This window comes from Nymphalis io, chromosome 10, assembly GCF_905147045.1.
Source record: "Nymphalis io chromosome 10, ilAglIoxx1.1, whole genome shotgun sequence".
In the NCBI taxonomy this organism is placed as follows: Eukaryota; Metazoa; Arthropoda; class Insecta; order Lepidoptera; family Nymphalidae; genus Nymphalis; species Nymphalis io.
Window position 1 is genome coordinate 7,293,930 of NC_065897.1, and position 14,983 is coordinate 7,308,912.

Genomic DNA, 14,983 nt, shown 5'->3' on the forward strand with positions numbered 1-14,983 from the left:
AGAAGTTGCGCATAGCGCCGATGCCTTATCCCCGGTCTTCTTCAGCGGATCGGATCATAGGAAGCACTCTCCTCACGCCGCCGCTCCGCGGCCTGCTTCTTCGAAATAGCACTTTCGCAAAAGAAAACCTTGCTGTCGCAAGGGGGTGGTGCGTCGTGTCCAGTTTCACACCACACTCGTGGCAGGAAGGTGATACCTCCCGCCTCGATCAGCAACAAGGCCTGCTTATCAAAAACAATAAGCCTTGAACTTGTTTAAAATATTATAGTCTGATTCATGTTAGAACTTTAATAATAATAATAATAATAATAATATCCTGGGACATTTTTCACACACGGCTATCTGATCCCAAATTAAACTTGTACAAAGCTTGTGCTATGGAAACCAGACAACTGATATACTACATATACTACTTTTCTTTTGTAAATACATACTAATATAGATAATTACACCCAGACTCAGGACAAAAAGACATGTTCATGCACACAAATGTCTGTCCTGGGTGGGAATCGAACCCACAACCTTCGGCGTGAAAGGCAAGTATCTACCAACCACGCCAACCGGCTCGTCTTTATTATTTTTAGGCATAGTAAATACGAGGTAAAAATGAATAAACCGAGGTGGCTGCAAACTCTGAACAGCATTAATCGTAGAATTGAAACATATATTTGCAAGCAACCACACTCTTTATTTTTTGTTTTATTATAATTTTTATTTAATTTAATTTCAAAGATGCCTGGTGGTGGTGTTTTAATGTATTCTGGGTACCTACCACTCAGTTATTCTACAACAGAGACAAAGCAAAATAATTGTTTCTTGAAAATCTCCGGCTATACCTATGTATTTTTAAATATATATTTAGGTAAGTTTTTTTATTACCCTCACATTGATAGGATGTTTTATGAGAAGTTCTCACGAATTGTTTTACGAAACACGCTTTAATACAATGGTATGTTATCAGAAATAACACTTATTTTAAAATTGAAATCAGTTTTGAGATTTTCATTTCAATTGTTCATTTTTGATAAAATAACATACGCAGGACATCAAACATGGGGTCCACACCCCACGGATGAGGCACGGGGTCTATCGCATGGAGCACGGGTGTTATAAGTACTTAAACTTTTCAAATAATGTGCGCGTGACCGAGCCCTCGTTGGCCAGAGTCCGTTTAAGCTTTATTTGTCGACTGAATAGAACAACTTATGATGAGTGTTTAATAAGTACCTCATATGATTTGTATAATTTATTGTACAGTCTATTTTATGCAATTGCTATCTTTTTGAATGGTGTAACCGGTGACGTCACGTCATATTTCACAAAACGCAACTATTTTTATATAATTGCTGAGATTATTGTGTTATTCTTATAATTTGAAGTTAACAACAATAACAAGCCGAGATTATCCAGTATTTAGAACGCCTTAATTTTTACTGACGATTGCGAATTCAAACTTAAGCACCACAGAATTTCCATGAGCTTAAATTGTGTTCATAATTAATCTCGTGTTCATTCAATTTACTCCTTAAAACTCCTTTTACATTGCAATTTGCAAAAAGTACTTTCATTGATTACATTAAATAACTGATCATTTGAATAAACGCTTGAGAAAAATGTACGTGTGGTAAGATGAATAGAAATATGTAATTATAAAGGGGAACACATCCTGAAATAAAAAAGTGGTATACCTTAATGTCAAATGTTTTAAGTCGGTTTATACCTTACATATACGTGTATATGTAAGGTATATATTAAATAAAAGGTAAATAATGTTTCATTTTAGGTATTCAACTGGTGTTTTTTTATATCAAGAAAAAAGGTAATACAAATTTTTGTTTGTATCTTACTATTTAAAAGTATCGGTTAATGCCCAAATTTACCCCGAGAAAGTTCGGAACAAATGGCCAGTCTATAATATCATACCAATTGAAATAACTTGCTTAATATATAGTAATAAATTTAGAAATTATAAATATTTATAATAAATTTACTAAAATTATCATTAGCAATCTACTTACGCTTTGTGTGCCAACTCTCAGCAGGTGTACCCTAACATTAACTGTTGTTTTAGTGATAAACATAATGTACCCTTACAAACAAAGCTAAGCTCCAACGCGGATGGTTATATAACACACGATATCCTTAATAATAATAATGTTACCTGGATTACGAAAAATAAACCGAAATATGTTTTTTTTAATTGTTGCTATTTTGAAAGAAAATTATCTAGGAAGACAAACGAGCAATTGGGCCACCACTTACCATTAGTCCCGCAGTTAGTGTCCACGTTTCGGCATCGTATATCATGGCAGGTAAGACGCATTGGTTGAAGACTTTCGTCTTCAAACATTGCGGTATAGACGACTTGAGGACTTGACGAAGGTTGCCAAATGCTGCCCATCCCAAGCGAATTCTTCGATCGGCTTCCTTCTCGAAGTTGTTCCTACCAACTTGTATTAACTGTCCTAGGTAGGTATATTCACTAACAACTTCGAGAGGTTTCCCCTCGACGTATATCAATCCCGGCACGACATGCCTATTGAACACATGACCTTGGTCTTGTCCAAGTTTATACCGAGACCGACACACCGGGAAGACTCGCCTAGGCTACGCAGCATTTCGGTGAGTTGTTCCAGCGACTCTGCTATGATGACGATATCGTCGGCAAATCGAAGGTGTGAGATGTACTCGCCGTTTACATTGACTCCATACCCAGTCCAATCCAGCGTCTTGAAAACGTCTTCCAACGCGTTGGTGAACAGTTTCGGGGATATTACATTCCCCTGTCTCACCCCTCTGCGCAGTTGGATCGCCTTCGTCTTACAGTCCTGGATGTGGACAGCCATTGTAGCGGCGTTGTACAGACATCTCAGTACCTCGACATATCTCCAATCGATATGACATCTCTGCAATGAGTCGAGCACTGCCCAGGTTTCGATGGAGTCGAAGGCTTTCTCGTAGTCGACAAATGCCATACACAACGGCTGATTGTACTCTTCGGTCTTCTGCACAATCTGCCGAACAGTATGGATGTGGTCCACGGTGCTGTAGCCTGATCGAAAGCCGGCTTGCTCTGGGGGCTGGAACTCGTCAAATCGTCTGGCGAGACGGTTCGTGACGACTCTTGAGAACAGCTTATACACGTGACTCAGGAGGGAGATTGGTCTGTAGTTTTTCAAGAGGGTTTTATCACCTTTCTTGAAAAAACAGTACCACCTCACTCCCGCTCCACGTTTCCGGGGTCTTGCCATGTTGGATGACGGAATTAAAGAGGCTTGCTAGCTCTTTCAGGACCGGAGTCCCGTCTGCCTTAAGCAACTCTGTTGTGATTCCGTCATCTCCTGGAGCTTTGTTGTTTTTAAGCTGTTCTAGAGTCGCCCTAATATCGCCTTGGTCAACGACCGGGAGCTCCTCGGAGTAATGGTGCGTAAGAGGGGCACGCTGGTCATCAATACTGATTCCCACGGGTTTATCCGATCTTGAAGAGAACAACTGCCCATAAAACCTCTCTATTTCTCCGACAATCTCAGGCCTAGAGGTAACGACCCCACCATTTTCAGTTTTAAGTTTTGTCAGACGCGGCCTCCCAAACTTGTGAGCGAACACTTTCGATCCCCGATTTTGCTCAATCGCAGCCTTGATGGCACGGGTATTGGAGCGTCGGAGATCGCGTCGCGTCAGCGTTTTTATTGTTCGATTTAAGGCCTTATCTGACAAAAACGATGGTAGTTCTCGTAGTTTTCTCATGAGCTCGAGTGTCTCAGCAGAGAGTTTTGGTGCGTTGTCTCTTCTCTGTGGCGGAAAACACTTGCCGGATGTGTTTTTCAGTATTTTGAGTAGCGTGTTGGTTTTCTCATCAATGCTGCTTACGGTTTCCAACGCGGTGAATTGATTTTGAAGTTCCATTTGGAACTTTTCGGTGCCTTGAGCAGCTTGGAGCATGGTAGGTCGGAGAGTAGACCTCATCATTCTCGATCTTTCGGCTTTGAAGTCGATATTTAGAGTGCCTCGACAAAGTGGTGATCACTTCCGGCATTAAGCCTGTTGATCACTGAAACATCTCTAAATATGTGCCTTTTATTTGAAATGATAAAGTCTATCTCGTTCCTTGTCACGTTATCGGGGCTTCGCCAGGTCAACCTCCTCTGAGGCATCTTTTGAAAGAAAGAATTCATCAAAAAGAGCCCCTGCGCTCCGAGAAAGTTTACCAGCATTTGCCCCCTGTGATTTCTGCAGCCCAAGCCGTAAGGTCCGACTTTCGATTCACCGCTATCTTGTACTCCCACTTTAGCATTAAAGTCTCCCATAACAACATTGTAGTGGGCCTTCGAGGTGTCGTTGAGGGCCTTTGCGATGTCCTCGTACATCGCTTCGACCACATCATCAGAGTATGTCGAAGTTGGCGCATATACCTGTACGACCTTCAGGGAGTACCTGTCGGAAAGTTTTAGTACAAGGTACGCTACCCGGTTCGACACACTACTGATTTCCACAATGCTGCTAATGAGATCCTTTTTGACTAGAAAACCGACACCACCCTGGGAGAGGTTATTACCTTCGCGGAAGTAGAGTAAGTTACCGGACTCTAGAGTTATCGTGTCCTCCCCCTGTCTTCGGACTTCAGATAACCCCAGAATATACCAGTTTATATAACTTAACTCTACTTCGGCGAGGTGATGGTCCAGCTTCATCGAGCGTCCATTGTACGTTGCCATGTGAAGTCGTTTTATATGGTAGCGTGCCGTGAACCGATGATTCTTAGCACCCCCTGCCCTGCCGATACCGCGACCGCTACCTACGTCAGGCCTAGCGGGCTTGCCGGTAATTGGGGGCCTTTTTTTGGGCGCATCTGCCATTAAGGAGGGTTTGCCCATACTCGCCGCGCTGGGCAGGCGTGTTGGCGAGCGCAGTAGGGGGGGTAAGATGTTTATGGGGGGGGACGCTGCTACCCATCCCCCCTTTTCCCCGTCCCTCAGTCGCCTCTTACGACACCCACGGGAGGAGATGGGAGTACTATTCTAAGCCGGTACTCCACGGCAGCCATTTCAGTACCATTTATATAGCAAAAAATATAATTCACTACTTACACACTAAATGTGTCAAACAGTAGAATTTAAGATGTCAGAAATTCCTACGTCAAACAGTAGGATTTAAGATGTCAGAAACGGGAATATCCGAAAACTGTTAATTTGTAGTTACATCACAAAAAAATTGCGATAACAAAATAAAAAAACTACTACTAATTACTATAGAGACTAATTTTGTATTTAAATATAGTGATTTTAAATGAAGAATACTACCGAGCCTATAGTAAAAAAAAATAAGGAAATAATTTGAAACAAATTAAAGGAAACATGAAAAGTCTAAATCTTAAAATAACAGAAACAGAACGGATTTTTTTATATTAAGCATAAGTGATAGGTCAATGATTTATACAATGGTCTTTGAGTTAGATTTAAGCTCAGTAGTTATTCTGGTACAATATTCTGTACAGCTAGCCAGCTTTTACACAAACGCTCAAATAGTTCATTATTAGTGTATTTACTTCATAATTTATCAAATGTTACCTGTTTGAAAGCAATGCTATATTTCTAAAAATACCTAGTCCTATTTTTATATATTAATGTTCAAACGCTTTTACTTTACCGGTGTGATGCTACACACCTGCACTGGTGACAAATGAGTATTACGGGAAAAATCGCGCACTTGCCGCGTTTGGCTGAATTAATTCGTCTCGCGGTGTCTCTTAGAGCGTCATTCTTTAAAGCAGACATACGAAAGTGATAGAAGTGCCAAGTAATTTAAACTAGTTAATATTTATTATAGCACATTAGACATTTGTATATTTTTAATCGACGATATCTGAATCTAAAATGTATCTGAAAATGGTTTAATCTAAGAAACACATAAAATTATTGCTCATTTCACATGTTAAGAATAATACAGTCGACATTATTACATATTGAAATAGTGTTAAGTACTTTTTAAGGATTGAAAATGATTAAAATCTTATTAAAGTTTATTTCGTTAGTTTCAATGAATGCGCTGTCTAAAATATACACCGCAGTAGAGCTCGTAGCAGGCACTTAGTTGGTAGCCCGCGGCACTCTGATTTATGTTCCGGCGACATTCAACCGTGACAATTTATTTCAATTAACGCTTCTACGCCCCCAGCATTTCATCTGCATCTACGAGATTTATATTAAGCATTGTTTCAAATTGAGATATTGCACAATTATTCATATCATTATTGGAAAAATATTATATATACTTCTGAAATATTATCTGAAATACTATTTTATCTGGTAGTAGGGTTTTGTTTACTGGTGGTAGGACGTTGTGCAAGCTTGTCTGGGTAGGTACCATCCACTTGCCGGGGCGTCACGGTAGTATGCGTAAGCAATCCCGTGACGTTCCTCGATAAGGCATTGTGGGTACTGCTGATTTTTTAGCAGGTATTCTGGCGCATGCTTAGCACTTCAAGTGGGGGAAATGCGTATTTCCAGTGGAAAAAAAAACCACCAAAGGTACCACCCACTCATCAGATATTCTACCGAATAGGCACAAAGGACATAACATCTTAGTTCCCAAGGTTGGTGGCGCATTGGCGATGTAAGCGATGGTTATATTTCTTACAAAGCCAATGTATATGTAACGACTCACCATCAGATGGCCCATACGCTCGTCCAATACTGTAAAACAATCTATCATAAATTTTTTTATTTTATTTTTGTTTTAAATAATTTTATTGAAAAATTATATTGAAAATAAATAATGAAATAAAATAAATACATGATTTACATCAGTAATTACGGCCACACTAATCATTTTATTAAAAGAGTATCGGTAATATATTAGGAAAAAAAATCCTGAATCGTTTAATCCGCGCCATTTTCGCGATAAACGCACATTTTTCTCAATCGAGTGCTAAACGGTTTACTCAGCGAATCCCGATTATTCCAGAGCATTCATTTGTTCGTTAAAAGCGTGACTATTCTCAAATCCGTCGACGCTTGGCAAACAAAGAGCGGTGGCTCGCGAAAAAGTCCTTTTAAAAATGTTGCGGCACGTACAGAAAGAAAGGCTCCATTACAGCAAAGTGGGAGCGTGTTAATGTAACAATTTAAATCGACGCAAAAAACAAATAACTTTGCTATCATTTTGTAAACTTTGTTAAGATTATGTTAATCAATTAGGTACTAGTATAAGTACCTACTATTATTTTTTTAAAACTAGTTAAGTTTTAGAACAAAAAATACACTAAGTGCGCGCTGATTAAACGAGATTAACTATTGCGCTGATACAATCGGAGCTGTTTTTTTTTGTTTACGTGATAAATGTCGTGTTATATACTGTTTTCTATTGTATGTACATATATACGGTTAAAAAAAACACATTCGTATCTGTCTGATTCATACATATATACATATATACTTTATGTATAACTAAAAAAGGGTAATATTTTCAAACTCTTTATTTTCACAATATTTATTGATTAATTATTTTTAGTCATTAAAACATAATATAGTAAAAGGTAAAAAATATATCCGGTCCGGTCTGGTCATAGTGTTAATATTTTGATGTTTTAAATTTTAAATAATCTCTACAAGAGTTATTAAAGCTTCATCTTGTTTTATTTCTACTGAACTCAATAAGTGTTTTTCCTTCCCTGTCCCACGGAAAAGCCACCATTTTGGCTAAAATGGACCGAGTAGAATGTTTTACAGCAATATCTTTATGTTTAATAGCATATGTGGGTCTAAGATGCAATGAATCCTAAAACTATAGGTATATAGAGATACAGAGCAGGAATAAACTGACTAAATTATCCTAATTAAATATATCTATTCCGCTTTTCTAGTTTCATTTTTTTTTCTCTGATCCTTAACGAATGTCTTTCTCTGATCCTAAGGAAGATTACCCAGTTTTTTCAAAATAGATTCATATATATCTATGCCTTTTAAAAATTGACTCAAATCAATGTATTCATTCACATCGTGCAGTTTAGGTATCATATTCGTTTTGGTAGTAAATCCTAAAGCTGGGATGGCCTTACTTCGAACTAAAACCATGTCGGAAGTGGCGGGGCATACAAGTGGCACCACGTTCAAGCCTCTGAAACAAAGTGTTACCAATCATGAAAAACTAAATAAAACGTTCGTAAATTTCATCCCACCTTTTACTGTGTTGACGCGCGTTTCTTTTCCGAACCGGTGGTAGTTTATAGTTCGACAATCAATAAGCAAGTGTAATGCTTCAATGTTTCAATGTTAAAATATTCAAATTTATTCAATGAATGATTTTGATTATTATTTTAAACATAGAAGAAAAAAGAAGACCAAAAACAGCGCTATAATATACAGGCCAAAATACATACAATTCTTTCAAGGTTTCTTGCATCGCCATCCAGTAAGGATTAGAATCATCGACAGCTGTCGCTGGAGAATTCTCTACCCGTCTGATATACTCCATGCTAGACTCATCACCGAGTAACGCGAGCCATGACTGAAGCTGTATATCAAAATTGCTCTTATAGTTAATGTGCTTACGTCACAATTATAATTTTAATAAGCATAATCTTTTATTTACCATAGCTTCTACATCATTTACATCCGCTTTTACCGATAGCCGCATATCCATCACAACGGTCATGTTAGTTGGAATAACATTAGGAGCTATTCCACCCTGTAATGTATATTTGTAAATATATCAAATCAGCAATAGCTTAAGCACTGTTTATATTTAGAAAAGCAGACGAGCTAATGCCGGCAGGCCACCAAAGCAAGTCGCCTTACACCATAGACGCTGGCACCGCTATTTATGGATTTAAGATGTTAAATCTCTTGTGTCTGTCATTACACTGATTACTCACCCTAAAAAAAGCACAGCACAAAAGTATATTCAAAGTATTACTTTTTGACAGTAGATTCATTGATAACCAACATACTATAATATATACTATAGCAACTAATGTTGTTTTTAGATGCATAATTGATTTTTTTAAACTCCTAGTAATAAATTGTAGGTATATACCTCAATCATGTTGACGTTCACTGAAGTATATTCTCCATAATCAAAGGCATGCGTGGAATTCATTATCTGCATTTGTTCATTTCTGAATTCCATAACTATATTTAAAAATTTTTGTAACTAAAAAGGAATATAATGTGGGTAAAACTAAATAAATAATGACATTAAAATTAAGGATATTTCTGTATTATATATGTGTTTTTAAAATTTGATTATAATTTACGGTCAAAGTATAAATTGACATTGATAAATTAAATTATATATTGCAAATTTAATTTACCCCTTCCATCACGTTTCCATTGGCTATTGTCGATCCATGTCCACCATTTCCACGAATGATGAACTTAACCTCTAAAAATAAAAAGTAATTAATTATTTTTTTGATAACTAGTTGATGAAACTGTCAGGAAATATTGCATTATATCCTTTTTTGGAGTACAATAATGCTACAAATCTGTGATTATATACAATATCTGACTTCTGACATTTATATAAACTGATATTATTGTTATATATCCAGTGACCGAAATAACTCCACCCATAAATATCAGTAATACAACATGCATGTTGGGATAAATATTTTTATGTCCTGGAAAGTCTTAACAAAGAAGTATCTGTCTTCAAAGGCGATCTGTCCTTTGAAGGCAGGATTTTCGGTATTAGTAGCCCAAATCGGCAGACAGTTTTTCTTTTCTTCTTCTTCCTCAGTTCTTCTTCCCTGAGGAAAGTTGAACTGAGGAAAGTTCCCGAAGCAAAGCACGGGAAAGGTAACACAGTGGACGTGTAATAAATTAAGTATACCTAATGTTTTTTTATGTTATGATGTTATTTATGTCCAATAAAGAGATGTATTATTATAAAAAACTAAAATAAATTTCACTTACGCCAGGGCCGTTTATCTTGGTATGTAACATACATGTTATTATCTTGTGATGTAAATCCTTCATCAAGCGCAAAACCAATATTCAAAGATTTAAATTCCTCAGAATCAACGAAAGGCACTATGCCTCTATGACCTCCGGTTTCTTCATCTATAATGAAATTAATAATAAATAAGTATCATTATTTGTTAAAGACATGACAAGTCTAAGTAAGTAATATATATATATATATATATATACATCTGTAACAGCCTGTGAATGTCCCACAGCTGGGCCAAAGGCCTCCTCTCCTCTTTTTAAGGAGAAGGTTTGGGGCTTAATCCACCACGCTGCTCCAATGCGGGTTGGTAGAATTCACATGTGGCAGAATTTCAGTGAAATTAGACACATGCAGGTTTCCTCACGATGTTTTCCTTCACCGTAAAGCACGAGATGAATTATGATCACAAATTAAGCACATGAAAATTCAGTGGTGCTTGCCCGGGTTTGAACCCACGATCATCGGTTAAGATTCACGCGTTCTTACCACTGGGCCATCTCGGCTACTATACTTGTATAATACAATCCAATTGCATAAGGAGTAAAGATAAACAAACCATAGTTTGACTGCTATTTGCTACAAACAATCTTTGATTAATATACTTCATTATTTACAATGTACTTTAATACATTACATTATTTTATTATTTATAAAAGAATACTATTCCAGTTATCAATCTTAGTTAACTTTAATTTCACTTCCAAAGTTAACGTAACGTTTACAATGTTAAGTAACAACTTCGCCGACATTCAAAGCGCAATTTTTTCATGTTTTTTTTTATGTTATAGATAGCCCACCAGTAAAGATGATTCCATTGTGAATGCCTTAGATTATTTTAGATCTAGATAATTATATATCTCAAACTCAAGGTCAAAGTTGTTTATTTATCTTTACTCTTCCGTCCACCGGAATTGGTGTATCATTTCATATCAGGTAAACTAAACTCATATATAATATTTTGTCCGAGTAAAAAAACTTCGAGAAATAATATTGCGACTGAATAAGCATTTGATATAACTAAATGTGAAACGAATACTCAGAAAACATCCACTTATAAGTATAAATATTTCTCTTACAAATCATTTTACCTGGCATGACAGTGATATGTACTGTTCTTTCTAGAGTCGAATTATTTTGAATTAGTTTTCTTACAGCTTCTATGTATTGAATGCCTACATCCTTGGTATCCTGCGTGCCGCGTCCGTGTAAATTACCGTTTTCGTCAATATGACCGGAAAAGGGTGGATAAATCCAGTTGCCCTAATGTAAAATAATGTTAATTAGATACGTCCGCTGTTCGTTATGCTTAGAGGCTCGTTTCTAGAGTACTTTCAAGCGAGTGCATAGTCGATGTCTGGGTTGTCTACATTTGCCAAGTGTTTAGTACAATCTAGTGGATGTAGCACATATATTTTATATTAAACAAAGGAAAGATTTGCTTGTTTGTAATCGATAATATCGATGTAAACTCTGAAACTATTAAGCCGAATTTAATATTGATTTCACCATTAAAAGCTACTTCATCCAGAAGTAACATAGGCTTTATTCATTTCAGTGATAAGTTTCATTATGTACGTCCTCTCATAGACACTAACTTATTTCCACGTGGGCGAAGCCGTGGGCACAGTTAGTGTTATGTAATTATAAAGTTTTAATAGATTCATATTATAAATAGTGTTAAAGATATAAACGACTTACAGCGCCGGCAGGCACGACATCTGCATGTGAGTTAAGCATTATACTTGGTAATTCTGGCTGGCGTCCCTTTAAGGTCATAACAAATATAGGTAACCCAAGAGGTCGGTATACAGTATAAGGTAAGCCCAACTCATCTGCCTGACGCCTCCAAAAGTCCACTGCTAATTCTATAATGGAATATAACATTGACTCACAATTAAATGAATTCAATCTAATTAAATTGAACCTTTAGTTGTGATGGCAGTTCAAATGCAACTAACACTTAACAATGTGTTCGATAGCCTATTACCGGACGAAATAAAAGTCACTAATTAATTCAGACGTACACATATAATTCACAACACAATACAGTCAGGAGAACACTAACATACTTATAAAGTCAATCACGGTAATCAGAACAGAAAGAATATTCGGAATCGCATTAACTATAATTTAACATAGACGAGAAAACAATTATATTAAGGGCGATCGAAGTATATCACTTTTGGAGGGTAATGCAAGTAAAAAATCACTGCCCGCTGCGACGATCGTGGACGGCGTGTAGGCACAAGCCATCGATACTTTTTAACAACGCCGTCCACGAGGGTTTGCGTCGTAATTAATATTAATTGTTTTAAATATATATTTATATATATATATATATATATATATATATATATATATATTTATTTATAAATATATATTTATTTATTTATTTATTGTGTGTGTGTGTTCTCCACAAACCTAATCACAATTAGCTAAAGATTAATAAACTTATTTTATTTTTATAAATTTTAATATTATTATTTTTTAATAATATTATTTATAACTGCAAAATATGTGTTTGATATACTTACAGGTGAATAGGTAATGGAGAGGGTGGGTCTATAAGTAGAAAAGTAAATAGGTGTGACCTAGATTGTTAGATAAACCGATGCAGATAAATAGTTAGATTGGTAACTTGATGGATAAGTTGTAAAAATCTTATCTATACCAGGTCATATATTCTATGTTGTATATTTATAAAAAATACCTGGCTGGCGAATAGAAGGAATCGGCGGATGGGAAGACGGGACGGGTGAATGTGGAAATCGGCGAATGAGTTGGGAAAAAATTATTTATACATTATAGGTATTCCATAAATCCTACCAATAAAATTTGGGATTTTTAATGGCTAATATTTAATACGAATATCAAGGAGTATATAAATTGATAGATAGCCGTGAATATATATTTTAATACACCCAATTATGAAAAATCTATTGTTTTAATTTGCGATGAATTTTTTAAGTAATCATTTATTCGGGTTCGAAAGTTAACTTTGGTTAATTCAATTTAAAGATAAAATTAATGATAAACACATTTTTTCCGTTTAAGGTCGGAACGAATAGCTTGTTGAAAATAATATTATGCATTTTTTTTGCAATTTTTATCTGAACCTTTTGTTAAATAGACCATACTTGATAACGCTAAAAATATACTACTGTAATAAAATTACAATATGTTTTTTGCAGAATATCTAATCACCAGTTACAATAATTAGTTCAGTATTAAATATAATTAAATTTTATTTTATTTAATATAGGTATACATACTCACTACTAGGCTACCTAATGGTAAGTGGTCGCCATCGTCCATAGCTACATAATTATAATTATGCACACATATTTCAGTGAATGGTAAAGTTTAATGTGCGCAAGTAAATGTTTAATTTATCACAACGAAATTCAAGTACCTGTCTGTTGTTGTTGATAAAACTGTCATACTAGATACATTTTTTTAGTACATTGAAATTATATATATTTTCAAGTTTAGTCGCCTTGACTCTTTTTATTGTTTTTGTAAAATGGGTTTTAGTAAATAAAATCAGTTTTCACACGCGAGCGGACCCTAACTGACACCCTAGGAATAAAAAAATAAGCTATATCCTATTTCGGGGTTCAAGCTTACTTCATACCAAATCTCATCAAAATCGTTTCTGTGGTTTAGTCGTGAAAGCGTAACCGACAGTCAAACAAAAAAACAGACGGACAAGATAATCTATGCAAATAATATATTAGCATATATTATCTTTAGGTTTTCTTAAGCCGGATAAAAATCTCGGATAAAAGTTTTGGTTTACTAAAAACATTTAGACATTTCTGCAAAAACACGTTTTCATAAAATATATTTTGTAGCTACTGATCAACGACTTTTTTTATTTATGGTGCCACAACATTTTAATAAGGATATTTGCATAAATTAACCGAGGAAAAGAAGTATAGTCTACAGACATAAATAAAGAATAAAATAAAAATATATAATGAATGCATAGTATAGGATTAAAATATAACATTATATATTTCGTTACATTATTCATAGATTTTATTAGAAAATTTACATGACGACTATTATATCCTGGTACATTCTGGTACATTATTCACACACGGCTATCTGATTCCAAACTAAGCAGAGCTTGTACTATGGAAACCAGAGAACCGATATACTAAATATACTACTTTTCTTTTGTAAATACATACCTATATAGATATTATTATAAGACTATTATCCTATTAAATTTATCATTATTGTACCTACTTAGTACTTACCCACATTTTCCTGTACACTGGTGTCGATTTGTATGTATTCCTGCAGCCTTTTTATTGCTGGATGTTGTTCATATCGCTTAGCTAGGTTTTTACTAGATAAAGGCTCACACAAAATTATATTCGTAATTAACAAAACAAAAAACGTTACACATATCATTTTGTATACAAGCGACATTCGATGCAGTATCGTATCGCAGCGCGATGAGAGCTAAAATGATTGTTTAGAAGAAAATAAAGTACATATGAACATATACGATCGTATTGGTTCATTTGTTGAATTTGACGTCAAAATTGTAAAGTACATCGTTTCATTTCACCTGTAGCCGCTAGATGTCGTCTATAGGGCCACGTGACTACACGTAGTACCTCTACTCATATTTTCAGTAAAAACGAAACACAGTAATTACTTACGTAACACAATAATTGGGTCAAGGTCGTATGTCATATTACAAAAGAAGGTGAAAAAGACGTCGAATTTCATGTACCAGTGCTATCTGAAGAGTCAAGTATAATTGCTTTTTTTTTTTAAGTGTATGGGCTAGCGCTTGACTGTTATCACACCTGATGGAAAGTGAGATACAGTCTAAGATGGAGCGCGCTTGCCTAGAAAAGAAATTGAATTATTATAATTAGAAAAAAAGAATAGAAATTGCTACGGTGCACAAACGAATGGCCGAAATTGTATTGTTAGTTCATTGTCTACGCTTCTTTCTTTATATTAATGCATAGGCAAAGTATCGATTTCATTTTCAATCCCGAAGAAATCT

The 14,983-nt window shown here is 35.6% G+C and overlaps 1 protein-coding gene across 2 annotated transcripts; it reads right to left on the reverse strand.

The window, feature by feature from the left end:
• Positions 1–7,459: 7,459 nt before the first annotated feature.
• LOC126771083 (aminoacylase-1-like) lies at positions 7,460–14,433 on the reverse strand. 2 transcript variants are annotated; one of them, XM_050490784.1, is made up of 9 exons: positions 14,217–14,433; positions 11,650–11,816; positions 11,040–11,211; positions 9,915–10,061; positions 9,311–9,381; positions 9,034–9,150; positions 8,590–8,685; positions 8,378–8,511; positions 7,460–8,115 (listed from the first exon to the last, which is right to left on the reverse strand). In XM_050490784.1, the coding sequence occupies exons 1-9, from the start codon at positions 14,389–14,391 to the stop codon at positions 7,908–7,910; spliced, it is 1,287 nt and encodes a 428-aa protein (XP_050346741.1). In that variant the 5' UTR covers positions 14,392–14,433; the 3' UTR covers positions 7,460–7,907. The 2 variants fall into 2 exon arrangements, with proteins under 2 accessions (XP_050346741.1, XP_050346742.1); XM_050490785.1 differs by lacking the exon at positions 14,217–14,433 and adding an exon at positions 11,910–12,156.
• Positions 14,434–14,983: the final 550 nt, after the last annotated feature.